This window comes from Rhodnius prolixus, unplaced genomic scaffold, assembly GCF_049639745.1.
Source record: "Rhodnius prolixus isolate KJV_2025 unplaced genomic scaffold, Rpr scaffold_1, whole genome shotgun sequence".
Classification (NCBI taxonomy): domain Eukaryota; kingdom Metazoa; phylum Arthropoda; class Insecta; order Hemiptera; family Reduviidae; genus Rhodnius; species Rhodnius prolixus.
The window spans coordinates 60,642,421-60,661,543 of NW_027411581.1; the positions used below are offsets into that span (position 1 = coordinate 60,642,421).

Genomic DNA, 19,123 nt, shown 5'->3' on the forward strand with positions numbered 1-19,123 from the left:
TTTAAATTACTTTTATTTATGTTTGGTGAAAATGCGACAAATACAATTTATAATTTTTTTTTTTTCATCTCACTTAAAACACCAGTAGTTAAATATAGCTTGATACCTTTTGGTCTTGTAGAGAGATAAAAATTGCTTACACCTTTATGCAAACACCGTTATGTTTATTGCCAATCATTTTAATGTAACCTGGAGTTGTAAGTATAAGGAAGTGATAAAAGACAAGTAGGCCAATCCACAGGAACGCCAGAATCTCTGGAAGAGAACAGTTACATTGACTCAGTTAACATGGAGCATGCAGACATTTACTGAATAGAAGAGACTGAAAAGAACAACAAAATCAGGGTTACATTAAAATAAAAATATTACTATAAATATGAACTAATTTTACTAAACGTGCAAAATTAATATGAGAAAGAAAATTCACTCACTGATATTTGAAAATTGACAAATTTTAATAATTTTCATTGTGTTTTTTTTTTAATTCCAGGTCTACGATTTTCTTGTCATTGTGGAAGATCTTATAAACACAAACGGACCCTTTATAATCATCACAAATTTGAATGTGGCAAGCAACCAATGTTTGAATGCTCTGAATGTCCTTTTAGAGCTAAATTTAAATGGAATTTGAAGACTCATATGACTGTCAGGCATTTCAAAACTAGTGTAATATAAATTTTAAAAATTGCTAATTACATACAATTGGTTTTAATTGTCTTTGATTTGTGCCTTCAAAGTAGATGATGTTATTGGAAGAAACACTCAATACTTTATTAAAAAAATTATGTTTGTTTTATAGCATATTTTAAAACAGAGGAGACCGTAGAGCAACTAAAATTGTAATTAGAATGAACACAATCTGGCAGTGCACTGAAAAAAGCTTCGGACGCCTATGTCTTTAGATGTTAACGCGTTTTAAATTAAGAAAATTAAATAAATAACTTATTTATTCAAATGGCGTATCAGTGACAGTTACCCCTGATGTGGACTAATTCACATTTCATTATGTCTTGATTTGCGATTAAGGTAGACGAGTGCATGATTACTATGCTCACATTGATAATAACCAAGACAGTCACTGAATATGGCGTTCGCCAAAAGTACGGACAAGCTCTACAAAATGAAAAGTATAATAACTGATTATTTCTCAAATTAATTCTTGTATGTCTGTTTTATTTTTTAATTAAGACGCGATAGCAACTGAGGTTTATTGGCCGAAGTCTTTTTTTTAGTGCACTGTCAGCCTCCGAACACTGTATTCTGTATTTCTGTAAATTATTAAAATTGTTTATTCTATTATAATAATTTCTCTTTGCAACCTTTGTTTTTGAACTGGATTCTCAGTATATATATTTTCTTTTTCTTTTTTTTTTTTTAGAAAGTGGTGTTAGAATAGATAAAAAGTTTATTCTGTAGACAACGGCTTTTGAGCCTGCAAATATAAGCATTTTGTTAATCCCTATTCTGGTTTATACTTATAAAAAATTTAAACTAAACTTTGATGTGAGAGAAAAATTCTTTTCAAGCCTAAGATACCTTTACAAAATTACTCCCCTTTAGAACAGTTACATTGACTCAGTTAACATGGAGCCTGCAGACATTTACTGAATAGAAGAGACTGAAAAGAACAACAAAATCAGGGTTACATTAAAATAAAAATATTACTATAAATATGAAATAATTTTACTAAACGTGCAAAATTAATATGAGAAAGAAAATTCACTCACTGATATTTGAAAATTTACAAATTTCAATCATTTTCATTGTGTTTTTTTTTTTATTCCAGGTCTACGATTTTCTTGTCATTGTGGAAGATCTTATAAATACAAACGGACCCTTTATAAACATCGCAAATTTGAATGTGGCAAGGAACCAACGTTTGAATGCTCTAAATGTCCCTATAAAGCTAAGCAAAAAGGCACTTTGCAGCGTCATTTTGCTTGCGTACACTTTAAAATATAAATTGTAAAAGTTCTGTAATTTGGATGGATAGGTTTTTGTAGTATTTCTTTTTGTTTTAATAAACTTATGAAGAAAATGATTATTTTGTTTCAACTGAATAAGAAACCACTTGGTGCGCTTTGAGTATCTCTACGTCAACTAGCATTGGTTGACTTAAGTTTCTAATTGCTGCTGGAAACGTGAGTTGGTATCATGCTTAAATGTTTACAGAGGCCGCACTCTCATCGGGATTGCTGTAGGGAGTTGGACATGGCGGCGTGCATGTTTAGTTTGTTAATGTATGGTTTATGCCTTTGAAGTGTAGGAGTGTAGACTTGGGCATTTCGATTACTGGGAGGAGGTCCTTTATTCTGGTACACAAGAGACATGTGTGAATTTATTGTCTGAACTTGATGCGATATTTTGTCTATTATATAGAGAATTTTCACATACTTATCAGTTTATCCTTAATATAGATAATAAACATTACAAAAATAACAGAATTTTTATGATTTAAATATACAACATCAGGCTTCCCGATTTCTTGAGCGTCACCTTTAGCTTACAGATTCATCGGTGTTGTTTTGTTTCATCTTATTAAATTGTTTTTTCAATTTATTTTCCTTTTTTGATTAATTTACAACAGTTGGTTTATTTTATTAATGAAAATATCAGTTATGTATGTAAGTGACTGAATCCAATAGCATAGTGCCAAATGTTTTAGAGTTTTGAAAACTTTTTTTTAATCATTGGTGGCCAATCAATCCCTGAACTTCAAGGACAGAGGCTGGATACTTGCAATAAATATCTTTTATTAAATCTTCAATTAAAATTCAAAGAACAAATCTTTGAAGCTAAGCCAGGCCGCAATGCACACAGCTTTAAGTATTCCTCTTAATCACTAAGCAATCTTGGTACGACAAACTGAAGAAAGTATATAATATATAAATCTAAAAACTTGGTAATTATAGAGTTTATTCAATTTTTTTGTTTATTTTGTTTGATCCATAATAATTTTTCTTTACAATCTATGTTTCAGATCAGCGTTTTACTTGTACCTGTGGAAAATCATATAAACACAAACGGAATCTATATAATCATCGCAAGTATGAGTGTGGCAAGGAGCCAATGTTTGAATGCACTAAATGTCCTTATAGAGCTAAACAGAAAGGCAATTTGAACAGTCATATTGTTCTTAAACACTTCAAACCTACTATAGTTTAAAAAAAATTCACTAAATTGTAATACTTCATTATTTAAGTAAATAGTATTAACGGAATATTTACTTTAATAAACTAAAGCCCGAAAATTGTGTGTGGTTGTGTTGGAAGGCGAACTGGATAGTAAATCTAGTTTAATTTTTGATAAGAAGCGTCTTGATTCAACCAAACTAGTTAGGCTAGTGATTAGTTATTCTAAATATAAGTTCACTTACCTTTCTTATAAAGGAGTGATGCGTCTATATTTGAGTAAGCAGAATTGAAATCAGCTCTCATAGATGTTTAGATAGCTCATGAATGTGCCTCATAAGGCATAATTACATTCTTCAAACATTCATTCAAAATTTTGTGTGTTTTCAAAAGAATTGTAAAATAATGGTTTTAGAATGAGTAATTTTTAGAAAATTTGCATTACAAACCTACCAATAATAAGGAGACGAAGAGTAATATGAAGAAAAATATGTTGTTGTTTTTCTTCTCTTTATAGCTTGCTATTTCATTCGGAAGTCATTGCTTTTAGATTCGTAATGTTGGAAATTCTTGTTCCATCATGTTGTATCCACATCACCTATTATCCTCTTACCAATATTCATTATTCTCTAAAAGACAACTATTGACTTTTACCCTAATCCTCCGATGTTGCTAATGAAGCAAAATAAAATAACTTAAGGTATCGAAGAAAAAAAATATTCACAACTCAGTTAAGATGTTTACACTCTAAACATTTGATCGCATATTTGATTTCCTTTTTTTTTATCTTAGCAGTTAATAATTTCCGATTTGCAATCTCTGTTTCAGATAAAAGATTTATTTGTTCCTGTGGAAAGTCTTATAAACACAAACCTAATCTTTATAAACATCGCAAATTTGAGTGTGGCAAGGAGCCAATGTTTGAATGCACTAAATGTCCTTATAGAGCTAAACAGAAATGCAATTTGAACAGTCATTTTGTTCTTAAACACTTCAAACCTACTGGAATATAGTTTAAAAAAAATTCACTAAATTGTAATACTTCATTATTTAAGTAAATAGTATTAACGGAATATTTACTTTAATAAACTAAAGCCCGAAAATTGTGTGTGGTTGTGTTGGAAGCCGAACTGGATAGTAAATCTAGTTTAATTTTTGATAAGAAGCGTCTTGATTCAACCAAACTAGTTAGGCTAGTTATTAGTTATTCTAAATATAAGTTAACTTACCTTTCTTATTAAGGAGTGATGCGTCTTTATTTGAGTAAGCAGAATTGAAATCACCTCTCATAGATGTTTAGATAGCTCATGAATGTGCCTCATAAGGCATAATTACCTTCTTCAAACATTCATTCAAAATTTTGTGTGTTTTCAAAAGAATTATAAAATAATGTTTTTAGAATGAGTAATTTTTAGAAAATTTTCATTACAAACCTACCAATAATAAGGAGACGAAGAGTAATATGAAGAAAAATATGTTGTTGTTTTTCTTCTCTTTATAGCTTGCTATTTCATTCGGAAGTCATTGCTTTTAGATTCGTAATGTTGGAAATTCTTGTTCCATCATGTTGTATCCACATCACCTATTATCCTCTTACCAATATTCTTTATTGTCTGAAAGAAAACTATTGACTTTTACCCTAATCCTCCAATGTTGCTAATGAAGCAAAATAAAATAACTTAAGGTATCGAAGAAAAAAAAAAATTCACTACTCAGTTAAGATGTTTACACTCTAAACATTTGATCGCATATTTGATTTCCTTTTTTTGTATCTTAGCAGTTAATAATTTCCGATTTGCAATCTCTGTTTCAGATAAAAGATTTATTTGTTCCTGTGGAAAGTCTTATAAACACAAACCTAATCTTTATAATCATCGCAAATTTGAATGCGGCAAGGAACCAACATTTAATTGTCCAGTTTGTCCATATAAGGCTAAAAGGAAATTTACATTGAATAATCATATAGGACTTAAACATTCACTACTCAACAACATTTTTTAGGGTAGATTAAACTTAAAAAAGTAAAAAATAAATTAAATTGCCCTCTTCATGAATTTTCCTCGATTTTTGGTTTAATTTTATTGATGGTATGCATTTAATTTAATCTCCTATTTCTAGGAAGATGTTATAGTAGCGAGGCTGGGACCAATATCAAGTGCCTTATATAATTTTGACCAGCTTACAAAGTGTGATTAGTAAAGAACAAAGCAGTTGGGCTTTTGAAAAGAAAATAAAAGCAAAAGCATTATCGGAGGCTGAAGAAACTGATGTAGAACATCATCCCAAATTCGTTATTGGTTTATTATTTATTCTTCATATAACAATTTAGTTTTTTTTTTTTTCCTTTCAGATGCACGATATCCTTGTACTTGTGGAAAGACCTACAAACATAGGGGAGCTCTTTATAATCACCGCAGGTTTGAATGTGGTAAAGAAGCCAGCTTTAAATGCCCACAATGTCCTTATAAAGCCAAGCGAAAGTGTTCACTAATTTCTCACATAGGTGTGAAACATTGATTAAAACTAAGTACTTAGATCAACTATGTAGAATATATGTTCAAAGTGGCCCAGACTAAAGGGGCTTGATGTTCTGAAAGCTCTAATATTGTCTGGCACTTCTCAGAAAAATACTCTTGCTCAGTACATTCTCATTGATTCATATCACCTACCATCTTGGACTTTACGTTTTACAATGATTTTTACTCATTAAATATTGTTTACCGAGCGATTTGTTTGTAAATAAAACACATTTTTATGGAAGATAATAGTTTTATTTTGAGCTTTGCTTGAATCAGAAATAAAACCATTTAGCATTTAAATTTGAAATTATTGGCAGATTTAATTGTGATGTTCATCAATTCTGGGCAGCCACAGCATTTTTTTGGATAATTAAAAAAACCTTCATTCTGGATTCAAAAATAGTTGCCGTTAAATAAGGATTACTTTTTCTTGGTCAGCTGATATGAGGTTTTAATTTTTACTGTGCTTTTGCTCAGTACGTTTTAATTTTTTGTATTATATCTTTACTTTTTGCAACCCTGCAGTTTTTATTTGCAATTTTACTAATACATATATTTTCTTTAATTTCAGAAAAGAGATTTTTTTGTCAATGTGGAAAGTCATATAGATACAAGGCAAATCTTAATAGACATCGCAAATATGAATGCGACAAAGAGCCAAAGTTTGAATGCTCTAAATGTCCATATAAAGCAAAACAGAAAAGCAGTTTAAATAGCCATTTAGCTCTTAAGCACTCCGATCTAAGCGGAATGTAAATAACAAGGATTTCACTGATTGAGTATGTACTAATTATAGCTTTTTATTTTATTCAAATATACACCAAATTAAAATTTATTTAGAATTAGTTTTGATGGATGATTTAAAAGATTGACTTGCTTACTACTTCATTTTCACTTCGCAAATCCTGGAGCAGTAGTCGTATTCAACTGAATATGTCATTGAAAATCCGTAATTTTGTTCTGTCAATAAAAAGTAGTATCTCGTAAATGTACTAGTTAGTTAAACATTTACTTATTGAGTTATCCTGGAATACCTGTTCTAGGAGAAGTTTGTTCATAATAAGAAAAAAGAAAGGAGGGAATAGCTCCTGGGGTTCCAATCCTGTTGCATTTTCTTCAATGAAACTTACCGTCAAATGGTGGACAGTGCTGTAGGTGATGTGAAATTACTGTCTACAGGTGGGTAGTGCAGTAAAAAAAGACTCCAGGGGCCAAATTATCGTAGATATTGACGCGTATAAACAAAAAACGTTTAGTGGACGGTCTGTTCTCGCAGATTAAAACTCTTTTTCCAGTTTTATTATTTGGTGACCGTGAGTTACAAATTTTAGTGGTGGGGCCATATGAATTAAAATTCTTGTGTTCACTGCATTTCGGCGATCTACGGGGTAAGCTTGTAATACATTTTTGGAACCAGGTTATATTAATCGTTATTTTAAGGTAAGTTAGCTTTCACAATTTAATGATGATGGCATGACTGATATACTGCTTCATCAAGTATAAAAAGTGGTTTACTACGTATTTGGTGGTAACGGATAACCGCAAACTTCATAGAAGCAGATGCTTCTGGGTGACCTTTCAAAACAATTTTAATTCCTGATGCCTGCTTACTTTTTGTCATTTATTGTGCTTTAGCAAATCTTTTAGCAATTACAAAAAATGACCCATAAAGATATCATTGTATCCAATGGCAGCCACTTGGACAACACCTGTAATTATAGTTCATACACCATAGTTATGCTAATACATTTAAATTCAGTTCCAGATCACGTTAAATTATGTGTATGCGCAATACTCTTGTAAACAAGACAAGCCTGAGCTAAGGAGCTTCAGTAACCATTGAGCACCTAGATTTAAAAAAAAAGAAAATTGCATCGAAAGATCATATTTTCATGCACTGATCTGGGAAAATATTTTTATAGATTTAGAAATATTTAATAATCTTTTTATATATTAACTAAGTTTAGTCATTCAGATTTGGCAGATTCATTTTCGTTAATGTATGTCTTAACTTGAATTAGTGTTTTATGTGCTCTATTTTGAATTAAGTGAAATAATCGCCAATTTTTTCAGACAGTGTTTAACATTAGTTTAAATCAAATAGGTGAGGAATAGAGCGAAGCACATAGTTCCGACCTTGATTTTATTAAATCGTTGAAAAGGGCTACAAAAAAAATTAAAAATCCCTTAAAAAATTTAAACTTAGCAATATCCCTTAAACGGTAATGGAGTAAACTATATTTAGAATTATTTCTGTTTTTGCCTTCTTAAATTTATTGTGCTTTCTGATTTTATCTATTTTATCTTAAATTTAATCTAGATACTTATCTCCCTCCCTCTGCCACTCATCTCACACGCTCTCTCTGAAATCCTCTTAAGATAACCTCATCTAGTGGTATAGTACTTTGTGTTACTGTGTGTTTGCGCCACCGTTCGTAACATCTAATCGGTATTTGACTAACGTGTGAAGAAAAAATTGGCAATCACTTTACTTAGTGTCGAATTAGAGATTTATTTCTTTTATTATATTATTCATATTATTTTTTGTTAATAGTGGAGCATTTAAGTTAGAAGATAAGCTTAAGTCAATGCATTCAACACGTATTAAGTTGATGCGTCATTTCTTGATTTTAGTTTATTTTTTTTTTAATCTGAATTCTGCCCCATAAGTGTAAAACATAAAAGGTGTGTATCTATTAGTATGTTTTAATTTTAGGACAGAATTGTATTGAATTAAAATATAATAATATTGATTGATTTAAATTGCTCTGTGTATTTTTTTTTAGTGATTAATTTTAATTCCTAATTTCCTCCATTTAAGATGTGAAACAAGATGTTGATTGAAAATATAGTACTATTTTCAGTTAATATCATCATTATTTGATTGAATCCTAACATTTCTTTTGGCATTTTATCTATTGTATCCATATGATGAAAACGCACAGGTTTTTAAGTATATTTGTATGAATCACATTTCTGTTTTCTAGACTTTGTTGTTTCTAAAGGCAAAAACGCCTATTTTAAAGTCCTTTTTATTTTTACTTTCGCCAAGCTTCTTATTTGTTCTCTCTTTCTTATGGATTAATGAATCACTCACCAAAACCATTAACAATAATCTACAATCTTATTTATGTTTAGAATGTTTTCTTTTTCTTTTTTGCCCAGATAATCGTCTAGTTAACTAATGTTTTTTTATCTTTCTTTTTTTTCTGTTATTTATAGATACGAGACATACATGCCTTACTTGTGGAAAGTCTTACAAATATCAACGTGGTCTATCTTTACATCGTAAATATGAATGCGGAAAGGAACCTCAGTTCCAATGCCCGAATTGTCCTTACAGAGCTAAACGAAAAAGTTCTTTACAGTCTCATTTTGCGCTTAAACATTTTGCACTTTGATGTATTTTCAACGCTTAATGGTACTTTTACTTATAAAAAAAAAAAAAAAAATTGAACAGGTAAAACATAATTATAGTAATTTATAAAAATCTTCTCTGGAATAGTATTAGCGATCTTTGCATTGGCGAATCTAGTTTCTCTTATTAAGTGCTAATCTTATATTGTGATTTATTATTATTTCATTTTGTGTGAATCTCCAAAATTTCTAATGGAAAATTGAAATTATTTGTTTGCAAGAATTGAGTTTTAGTACAGTCTCATTGCAAATTCAATTTGAAGAGAATCTTCCAACATGGGGATTTGGATATTCTTTCAGAATATGTATGAATTTTTTTATCCTAATCAATGTAGACGCTTTAAATATTATTGTCAAATATGTGTAAATGTAATTAGCTATTGTAAAATTTGTTCGCGAGGATAAAAAGTCAATTTCTTTTGAAAGTAATGTATTTATTTAACATTTTAAGCGCCTGTTGTGTTCTTCAGGAACTAGAAAGGAGAGCTGTGATGTTTTTGGAAGGTTGTTCTTTTCGATACAAAATTATTTTTTTAGCATTCGCCAATCGCTTCTTAACAGCGAACATTGTAACAACATCCAAACACCTATTTAAATTTAAATTGTTCAATATAAAATATACCATGTTACCTGACTGCCACTACAGGCTCAGAAGACGTGAGTCTGCTAAGTATGTTGGATGGTTCTCATTGCTGGTTTTGGTGGAATGAGGAATAGACATGGTTGCACATCCTCTATGTTGCGAGGTTGAGATTCCTCAAAATAGCGTTAAGCTAGTCAGAAGCTCCCATCAGCAGCTTTGGAGCTTTATTGTGAACATTGAGTACGTGCTCTGTTCAATAGATTAAACCGGAGAGTAACGTTACAGAAGATCCGTATTGGTGATAGTAACTTCGGACTTGTTTTGAGTTGTTCTGTCCTAAGTCAGAAATGTTAAGCGTACTTATTATTGGTTAATTTATTACAAAATTTATTTTCGTGACTTAAATTTATTTAGATATTGTTTTCTCATTATAATTAAAGGATTATTGTGCAGTTTAAAGTAAATAGTTTCGCCTGTGTATACAAATTTTAACGAAGTCCTGAAAATTTATTTTCCCTATAATTGGCATTAATTGATTGTAAAATTCCATTTTAAAATTATTGTTTTCAGTTCTTTCTTTTGAAATTCAAGTGTAGATGATATAGCTTATCATTTTTTATTAATTTATTTATAATTATTATTTATTGTGTTATTTAATCAATTAAAATGCATTAACGTTAACTAATTGTTGCGAAAGATACTGTTGGACATAATTATGCGATGAAATTACAGGGTATTGTATTGTATTTCAGTACTGCAGAAACATTATCATTGTATTGAAATTAAAAGCCTGCTAGACAGAAATCTAAGTCATAATATTATTTATATTGAATAGGGGCTCTCCAAATAGCCGGTCTATACCAATTGTTTTTTTATTATACGTACGTAATGATATTTATTAGTTCTATTTGTTTCTTTAAAAATTAATAAATCACCAGGTTTAATAAATTAAAATTACTATGATTATGATTTTAGGGAATTATTATCTGCACTGTAACAATAGGGCAAAATGTGTAGTTAATAAAGTACTTGTATTTTTTTTTTCCAACCATTGTTTTGAATAATTTTCTCCATTTTTGTACATGGATATTTGTAGTTTATAACAGTTTCATTCAGTACCATTCATTTATTTAACTCTTAAAAATAAGTAAGAATGAGGCGAGATTAGAAGGTAAGTTATCCTTCGATTCCTTATTTATATATTTATTTTACCTATATATTATATAAACCTATTATATATTTTATATAACCTACATATATTATAAACTTAGTAGCTTTAGTTTCTTGACATTTAATAGGTTTTATTCTAAAGAAAAGAAATTGTTTCCCAATAACTAGAAGAAGTCAAAGCTTTCTGGCGCATTCATGTCTTATTCTTCTGCTGAGAGATAACATCTCCTCACTTGGAGTGTACATCTAAATAAGAGGTGACTTGATCATCAAATTCCAAAATTCTTTACAAATTTGAACCCCCATTTCCTGGTTTAAAAATAAATAACCACATGATTTGTATTGCCCAATTCTTTATTGATCATTCATATAAAAAGAGTATTCTTGAATTTCTTAGAAATGCATTTTTGCTTTCATCTTGTTTCAATCAATTGAATAGGTGCAGTTCATTTTTCATTTTCTAAATATTTCTAGACTTATTATTTTTTTAAAGTAAATTGTTTTACTTTCTTTGAAGTACAAGCATTTGAGTAATCAAAATTGTTCTAGTTTCTTGGAAGGAATCAGAAAGTGCCTCAGGAAAACTGGATAAAGGGGCAATTCTAAGTTCTGGAATAACTTCTGAACTGTCCTCGGATCACTAGCGCAGTCTGCTGGCTGTAGGAATGCTCTCACTTGGTCTTTTTATAATAAAAGATTGTCCCTTTTATCCCAGTTTTGTGCGAGTGGCCAATGGAGCTTCACTTTGATGTACCAATTCAAAAATTAGTAAGAATTAAGTATGTTACTAAATTTTCAAATTGGATAAAAATCGGCTGAATAGACCACGGAACTTAATAGATTCAAATTCCAAAACTACAAGGTTTTTCTTTAAGTAGTTTGAAGCTAATATTTATGGGTTACACTGTTTGCTGCGTTTAATATATTATTTCAGTTGAAGACACTATTATATTCGTAGTTGTGCGCGTAAAATAACATCACCCTCTATTATATATATGTATTTAAATTCGTATTCTGAAAATTCAGGAATTCATAACTGAATAACTTTTATTTTTATTTTCAGAGAAAGTTTTCCCATGTAGCGGTTGTAATAGGATTTACAGGAGTAAACCAGGGATTTATAATCATCAAAAATATGAATGTGGAAAAGAGCCTCAGTTTAAGTGTCCATTCTGTGAGTTTCGGAGTAAACGGAAAAGTTCCTTAAAGTTGCACTTGCACAATAAGCATTCATCAGCTTTTTCAGAATTAAATAAAGTTAACTAGAGACAAATAAGAATCTCTGACTAGTTTTTTCATTATTGAGGTATAACTTGCGATCTTTTCTTATTCATAACTAGTGATAAGTTAATAATTAAATCAAATATCCAGTTTTTGTGCTCAAATATATTGGTTAAGGTCGATTTTACTTTATTAAGTGCTACACAAGTGGTTGCAGAATAGTTTTTTTTTTATATATTTTTAAACTTTAGTTTCTCTATCATATAATAATAAAGAATCTGAAAAATAAAGATATTAATAGATGAATGAAATGTTAGATCTTTTGCAATAAAGTTTACGTTTTAATTATTGTTTTAATTTAGAGTACGCCTACTTCCTTAGTGACGCTGGCTTCCCTCTCAGTGCCCTGCCGGCCTTCAACAGTGTCCTCTCTTTTTAAATACAACTTTTTAATCACTGGACATTGATCTTTAGAAACTCCCAGGAAGAGAATCTGTTAAATGAGCCATGGATTGAAATAAGTTGTAGTCCAAAGGAGGTTTCGGCTAAAAACAGAAAGTATTATGCAGCAGATGAACTTTTTTCTATTAGCTTAAGAGTGTTCTTTTCTGACCTACAGAACAGAGCATAGACCTCAAAAGAATTGTACTGATTATAGTTCTCATTGGTCGGGAGCCAACAATCCTTCAGCATTACATCCCACGAATTGCTTAATCTTTTCCACAAATCTTCTTCTTCAATGCATAGGAAGAGCAACTGGCTATTCCTAGCTGCAAATTTTCTAGTACTACAAGAAGGATCAGTCTCTAAAGTTTCTCTTAAAACAGTTGGGTCTAGGTACTGTGGATTCTTCGACCTTATCTCATATTCAAGGCTCACATTTCCTTCCCTGGAATGTTGAAACTCAATTGCTGCAGCACAAAAAGACTATGGCGCCTTTAACACTACAGCTAAAGTTACTGATCGAAAAAGTTTTATAAATAATTCTTTAATATTGCCCAAATTTCAAAATTTTGTTTTAATATTTTTAAATCGCTTAAAATTCGAGATGTAAGTATCCTCTAGTCTTTCTTGTAGCAATGTTCGTTCTCAAGAAGACATTGCTAAGATGCCCAATCCCAATTTCCTATTTTTTCAATTTATATTATTTTTAAGATTTCTTCTGAGATATTGAATTTTAACCATAAAACAAAGTGATGTAAAGTAAAGTAAATTTATGATTCAGAAGTAATACAATATTCATTAATAGGGAACGGATTCGTATGTATTTACATATTTTTTTCTAGGCAATTTACAGACGTTTTTCAACTAGAAGTATTCATACTGACACTTTTTAAGCCGTTTGAGTCTACTTTTATTTCACATATTTCCACATATTTGGATGTTATCTCATATTTATACATATTTGATTAAAATAAATAAATATTTCTACATATTCAATCAAAATATGTACATATTTTTTCATATTTTTCATTTTGGGCATATTTTCATAATTGGGAGATGGTTGACAGGAACTGTGAACCGCAGACTGTAGGGCTGTGAATCACAGTGGGTACAATGGTTATTGTAATTTACACAGAATGCTGCTAAACAGTGACGGGCACTTGTTAGTTCTTTGAAGTTGTCTGACGTTGTCTGTTCTTTCAGCTCGTTCGTTGAAGTGTTCAATTCATTTCGTTCGGTCACTTAGTGTATTCTTTTTTTGGGTGAAATGCCACGAACATCGGCCTCAAACAAACAACTGGTTGCTAAATATCTTCGCGAGTTTCCAGCAGAACCTTTTCGAAGTGATGGAGACATTTTGTACTGCACAGCTTGTGTCAAGCGCGTTTCTTGCTCTCAACGTTCCCAAGTCACCCAACATATTGCCACCGGATCGTACATAGAGAATAAAAACAGAAAGAAAGAGAGGACGTCCTATCAAGCCTTCCTTACATCTCCATCATCAAGTAAGTCTACTCTGAGTACAGATCTGTGTCGGGCTTTGGTTAGAGCAGATATCCCTTTCCACAAACTTATTTATAATTGTAAAAATGTTCTTTTCTTGTATAAATAATTATAACTTGCCCCCCCAAAAAATAAATCCATTTTCATAAAAAAAATGTCCATTTTACTCAAATATTCCAGAAAATATTTTAAGAAAATCACATATTTTCCACATAATTGACGAAAATAAATGCATATTTTAATTAAATATTTGGCATTTTTAAATACATAAAAATCCGTTCCTTATTCATTAAGATATTTGAGTTGGGTTTCATTTTACCCTTTTCTTTATAACAGTTGTTTTATAATTATAATAAGATTAAAGTCTGTACTTATTATTTATTTATTTTATTGGTTAATAATATTATTTAATGTGTATTAATTTCAGAGGTAATGGCGCTCGGATATGAAGCTATATTTTTGGAAATTATACCAGTATGGAACTATATTTTATGTTTTTATTTTTCCAGAAACACGTTACGTTTGTGATTGTGGCAGAAGTTACAAATATAGAAAAGGACTGCAACTTCATCTAAAATATGAATGTGGCAAGCCACCTCAATTTCATTGTCCTTATTGTTCTTATAAGTGTAAACAGAAAGGATCACTTAAAGCTCACATTGGTTTAAAGCATTATAAATTTTAATTTTTTTTTTTTTTTTTAATAATAAATTCAGACTGTAAGATTATGATGTAATAGTTATTTATTCATATTTTTGACAAGAATTCAACTCAATTCCTCACTTTCAAATAAGTTCCTAATCACAATAATTTGAAGGGTTTTATGACTGGTTTTTTATTTTATATTTTAATATATTTTTTTAAAATTTTGTTGGTAGCTATTATGCACATTGAACTTTATCTCCGAAACAAATTCTGTATTGATTTGTATTTATTTTATTTAGGCTTAAAACAAAGAACAGATTATACGATAATTATGTATAAGTGTAATAATGACCATAGACGTCGATGTGCCGGAAAAAAGAAAATATTTAAATGATATTTGGTACATTTATTATAATTTTTTGTCTTTTTTTGAATTGATGTGGGGTTCTAATATTTTGTTTTTTCTTAAGGTGCGCCTAGGTTATTGGCGCCCAGAGCTTTTTTTCAGTGCGCTGCAGGCCTCCGAACAGTGTTCTCTCGTTACAAACAATACTATCAGCAGCGGAGTGTGAGCTGTAAGAAGATCCTTTTTAAAAAAAAAAAAGCAAGGAAAATTTTTCTCTTCGTGAGAATCCAGTACGCTAACCTCCTCCAACGATAATTAATTAATAACTTTTGTGTTCGTCAGGAATCCATTATTTTTGCGTTGATTTATCGTCTTTACCAAGCTATTCGTCGTGGTTTATAAAAGGTGTACGCGAGCAATTCATTTCCGTTCTAAGTTCTGAGAAGATCCCCAGTTCACTTCAGCAGGTTGTTTTTCTAAAGTACGAGCCAGGATATATACTCCCAGAAATTATCTTAATCAAATTTCGCTGGAAAAATGTTTCCAATAGAACTTGTAGAAAAGAGATATGAGCGAGAAATAGTCCTAATTCAGAGAAAATTGCTCGAAGTTCTTTCAAAAAATGGAAAATACTTTATAAGATGCTGTTTCCGTTTTTGAAAAAAGTAGTTCGTGGTATCACTTATTGTTAAAAATCTTTTTTTTTTTTCTTTTTTTTTTTAGATACTCGCTCCTTTTTTGCTCCATGTATCAAGTCTCACTATAAAATGTTTTATAACATTATGCTTAATATACCATTTGATTTACATTGTAATTTTTTGTTTAGGTAAAAGACATCAGTGCTTTGAATGCAGCAGAAGCTATAAGAACAAAGCTGGCCTCTATCAGCATAAAAAATATGAATGTGGCAAAGAACCTAAGTTTTCTTGCCCTTTTTGCCCTTACAAGGCCAAACTAAAACGAACCTTGAAGGTTCATGTAGCTAATAAACATTTTGAGAATATTAAACAACCAAATAGCACCATATGAATGAATTGTACGTACCGCAGGCATGAAAGAAGGTAAATACAAGGGCTGCTAACCTGTATTTCTCATATTGATTAAGAACCAGTAAAAAAAAAAAATAAAAGAACAGGCATAAGCAATTTTTAAGTCTTCTGTTGGGAATTCGCTCACCCGTGTCCTAATGGGATGTGTGCGGAAGTGTCCTGCAGAATAGAACACAATAAAAGCGGAAGTGTCAAGAGTGGAGAGGGCCTCTCTTAATTAGCGAGTATAACTGTTTATGCTTGTTGCTGTTGTTTTAGTATTGAAATTAGCCCTAAGGTGAGATTTGAGTTTTGTGAGTCCAGGGTCTCCGCCGACCCTGTAACACACATTGTCTTGTCTTCAGATTTTCGTAGTTCATAGTTTCTTCGCCTCCTGACATTGCGGAATGATTGCTTATCACTTAGGATAAGTAATCCCATTTTTTCTTTTTTTTTTTTTTACCTTGTAGGGACTGTCCGCTTTTCTATTGTTTTTTAAAAATTATTTTCAAAGATTCTAAATTATACAATCACACTACTTCAGCGAGAAAAACTACTGTATTTCGCTGTGAATGATCAATTATAGTAATAGTTTTTATTTTACCATTTTCACTATAATGAAGCGTGAAAACAAATAAATTACTTTTAAATTTTGTTTATTATTGTAGTTTACATGAAATTATTTTGCGTCTAATATTAGCATCTATTGGAAAAATAAGTAATTGTAAGCAAAAGAAAAGTAATTATAGCTTATCTATGTTAACATTGTTTAAAATACAATAAATTGGTCTGCTTTTTTTCCTCAGAGTATGTTTGTGCATTTGACGGATTTCATTTTTTTCATCTTTTTTTGGGGAAATTAATCATCGTTTTGTAGAGGTAAGTATTATTCGTTTAACAAAGAACTAAGCTGTTTTCACGTTTTGTAGAACGGTGTAAGTACCACACCACAGATGACACTCAAACAATATTAGCACTACTGGGCTTATAGTGACTCTGATAGCGATTACGTCAAAAACGACTCAACTAAGTTACATATAAATCATTGATTCTTTAACTTTTAGATTAAGTTGTACAATTATTATCGCAGTGTTATAAGTTCTAACGTTTTATTGTTTCCCAGAGAGTCGTCACTACTGCGTTGATTGTGGTAAGAGCTACAAGAATAAAAGTGGTCTTCTTCAGCATAGAAAGTATGAATGTGGTAAGGAACCACAGTTCAGCTGCCCATTTTGCGATTATAAAGTGAAACTAAGATGTAATCTTCTAAAACATATTGGCATTAAACATGAAAGCATGGCTAAGGATTATTATCAAACGTTTCAGAAACGTATGTTTTGAATATTATTTTATTGTCGCCCTGTTAATCGATGAGATGAAATCATTTTATTGTAGATATTTTTCTGCATAAGCTGTGAAAGTGGTAGTGTTTCTTTCATAAGAAACGGATAGCAGTTACAAGTAGGTATTTGTTAGCTCTGACTGACAATACAACGTGTTTAGGTAAAAGGCATCAGTGCTTTGGATGTGGCAGAAATTTCAAAACCAAAGCTGGCCTTTATTATTATCGGCGCTACAGCCCCATTACTGGAGCCTTGGCCTCCTCAATCCGCTTCCGCCAGTCCAACCCCTAACCATTGCAGCAACCTTCCAATTCCTCACTCTTAGCAGGTCTCTAGCATCCACGCCTACCCCATCATTCCATCTTAATTTAAGTCTCTATTTACATTTTCCTGCATAAAAAAAAAATTCCTATCAACATAAAAAATATGAATGAGGCAAAGAACCTCAGTTCCTGAGCCCTCTACTGAGAATATTAGCCAAACTATTCTCTTAAGTCTTACATAGTTTGGAATATTTAACAAAGAATAATAAATTAAAAAATAGTTGGTTCATTAATATAAGAGTTTCTTTCTTGTTCAGTTGTAAAAAAAATTATAACATTTTTTTAATGTCGATTCATTTAATTTTCCTGCTTTTTACATAGTTTATTTTTATTTTAAGATAAGTATTGTATTTTTTATCATTTCCAGAGTTGATCGAATAGTTAATAATTTAGTTTGCCAAATTTAAAGTTGTTTCAATCATTTTAAATAAATCATCAAATTGAAGTAGTGTGTGGATGGATAATTATTGTTAAGTCAATTTTCTCCTATTTTATAAAAATTTGAATCCTCAATGAAATAAATGTTTGAACTCAGGGAAACAGCGAAGAATCATTCAAACTAATGAAATAATCTTTGTTTGTTTAAATAACTAAATGTGAAAAGAAAAAATAAGTGTTTTTATTTTAATTATTGATTATAAAACTGGTCTGTAAAAATACAAAAAAGTAAAAATAAAAGAATTTTAAATTATATTCAAAACTTTGTTCTCATACAATTTCTCTTAGAAAGTGACAAATAAATGAACATAATTCAATGAATTCTTCTGACTCATATATATGGAGGTATCTTTGCTCTGTGGTACAATTCTGTTAGCAAGTAAAATGGGTATACAAATTTCAGCTTAGTATTACATCTGTTTCCATCAGTGGAATACTGATTAAATTCCTTTGGTTCAAGGGGAAAATCCGAGATTATTTTTTTTGTATTTTATTCGAGTAATTGGAAAAACATTTAGTCAAAAAACAATTCAAGGTCAGTTAGCCATTTTTTTTCTATTTCTGTTTTTTCTTCTTTTTTTTCTAGTACATAAGAGCCTATTAAATTGACTGATTTGAAGAAAACCATTTTCAGGTGTCAGACATGCTTGTCAAGGTTGCAATAAAAGTTATAAATATAAAGAAGGATTGTATCTGCACCAACGTTATGAATGCGGCAAGGATCCACAATTCCAGTGTCCATACTGCGCGCATAGAGCTAAACACAAAGGCAATTTGAAAGTACACATAGCTACAAAACATTCTAAACTTGAGACTTGAAGTTTTTTCAACAAAATCTTGTTGATGGTCAACGATCCTAGAAGAAAAGTTATGATCTCGATACTCACAATTGAGTATTATGATTTACATCACCAAATATTAAATGTAGCAATAAATTAAATTTATTTAGGAGTCAATATATTTTTTTCCTGTAAGTTCCTTCTGTAAACTTTGAAATTGTAAATTTCATTTT

The 19,123-nt window shown here is 30.5% G+C and overlaps 1 protein-coding gene across 3 annotated transcripts in view; it reads left to right on the plus strand.

Annotated features, from left to right (window-relative positions):
• The window catches only part of LOC141451007 (longitudinals lacking protein, isoforms A/B/D/L-like), a 44,090-nt gene that overhangs the window by 8,528 nt on the left and 16,439 nt on the right, over positions 1 to 19,123 (plus strand). The window contains exons 8-16 of one of the 3 annotated variants that reach the window (XM_074122011.1): positions 491 to 666; positions 1,379 to 4,166; positions 4,945 to 5,152; positions 5,250 to 5,634; positions 5,968 to 6,126; positions 6,222 to 6,429; positions 8,873 to 11,588; positions 11,884 to 12,126; positions 14,498 to 19,081. Coding sequence is in view for 1 of the 3 variants with exons in the window: in XM_074122001.1 (XP_073978102.1) it covers positions 491 to 666; positions 1,787 to 1,969 (359 nt within the window). In the remaining 2 variants the exon portion in view is untranslated. Of the gene's footprint in view, positions 1 to 490; positions 4,869 to 4,944; positions 5,153 to 5,249; positions 5,635 to 5,967; positions 6,127 to 6,221; positions 6,430 to 8,872; positions 11,589 to 11,883; positions 12,127 to 14,497; positions 19,082 to 19,123 lie in introns of those variants that run through there. The other 2 variants (XM_074122021.1, XM_074122001.1) reach the window with 2 other exon arrangements.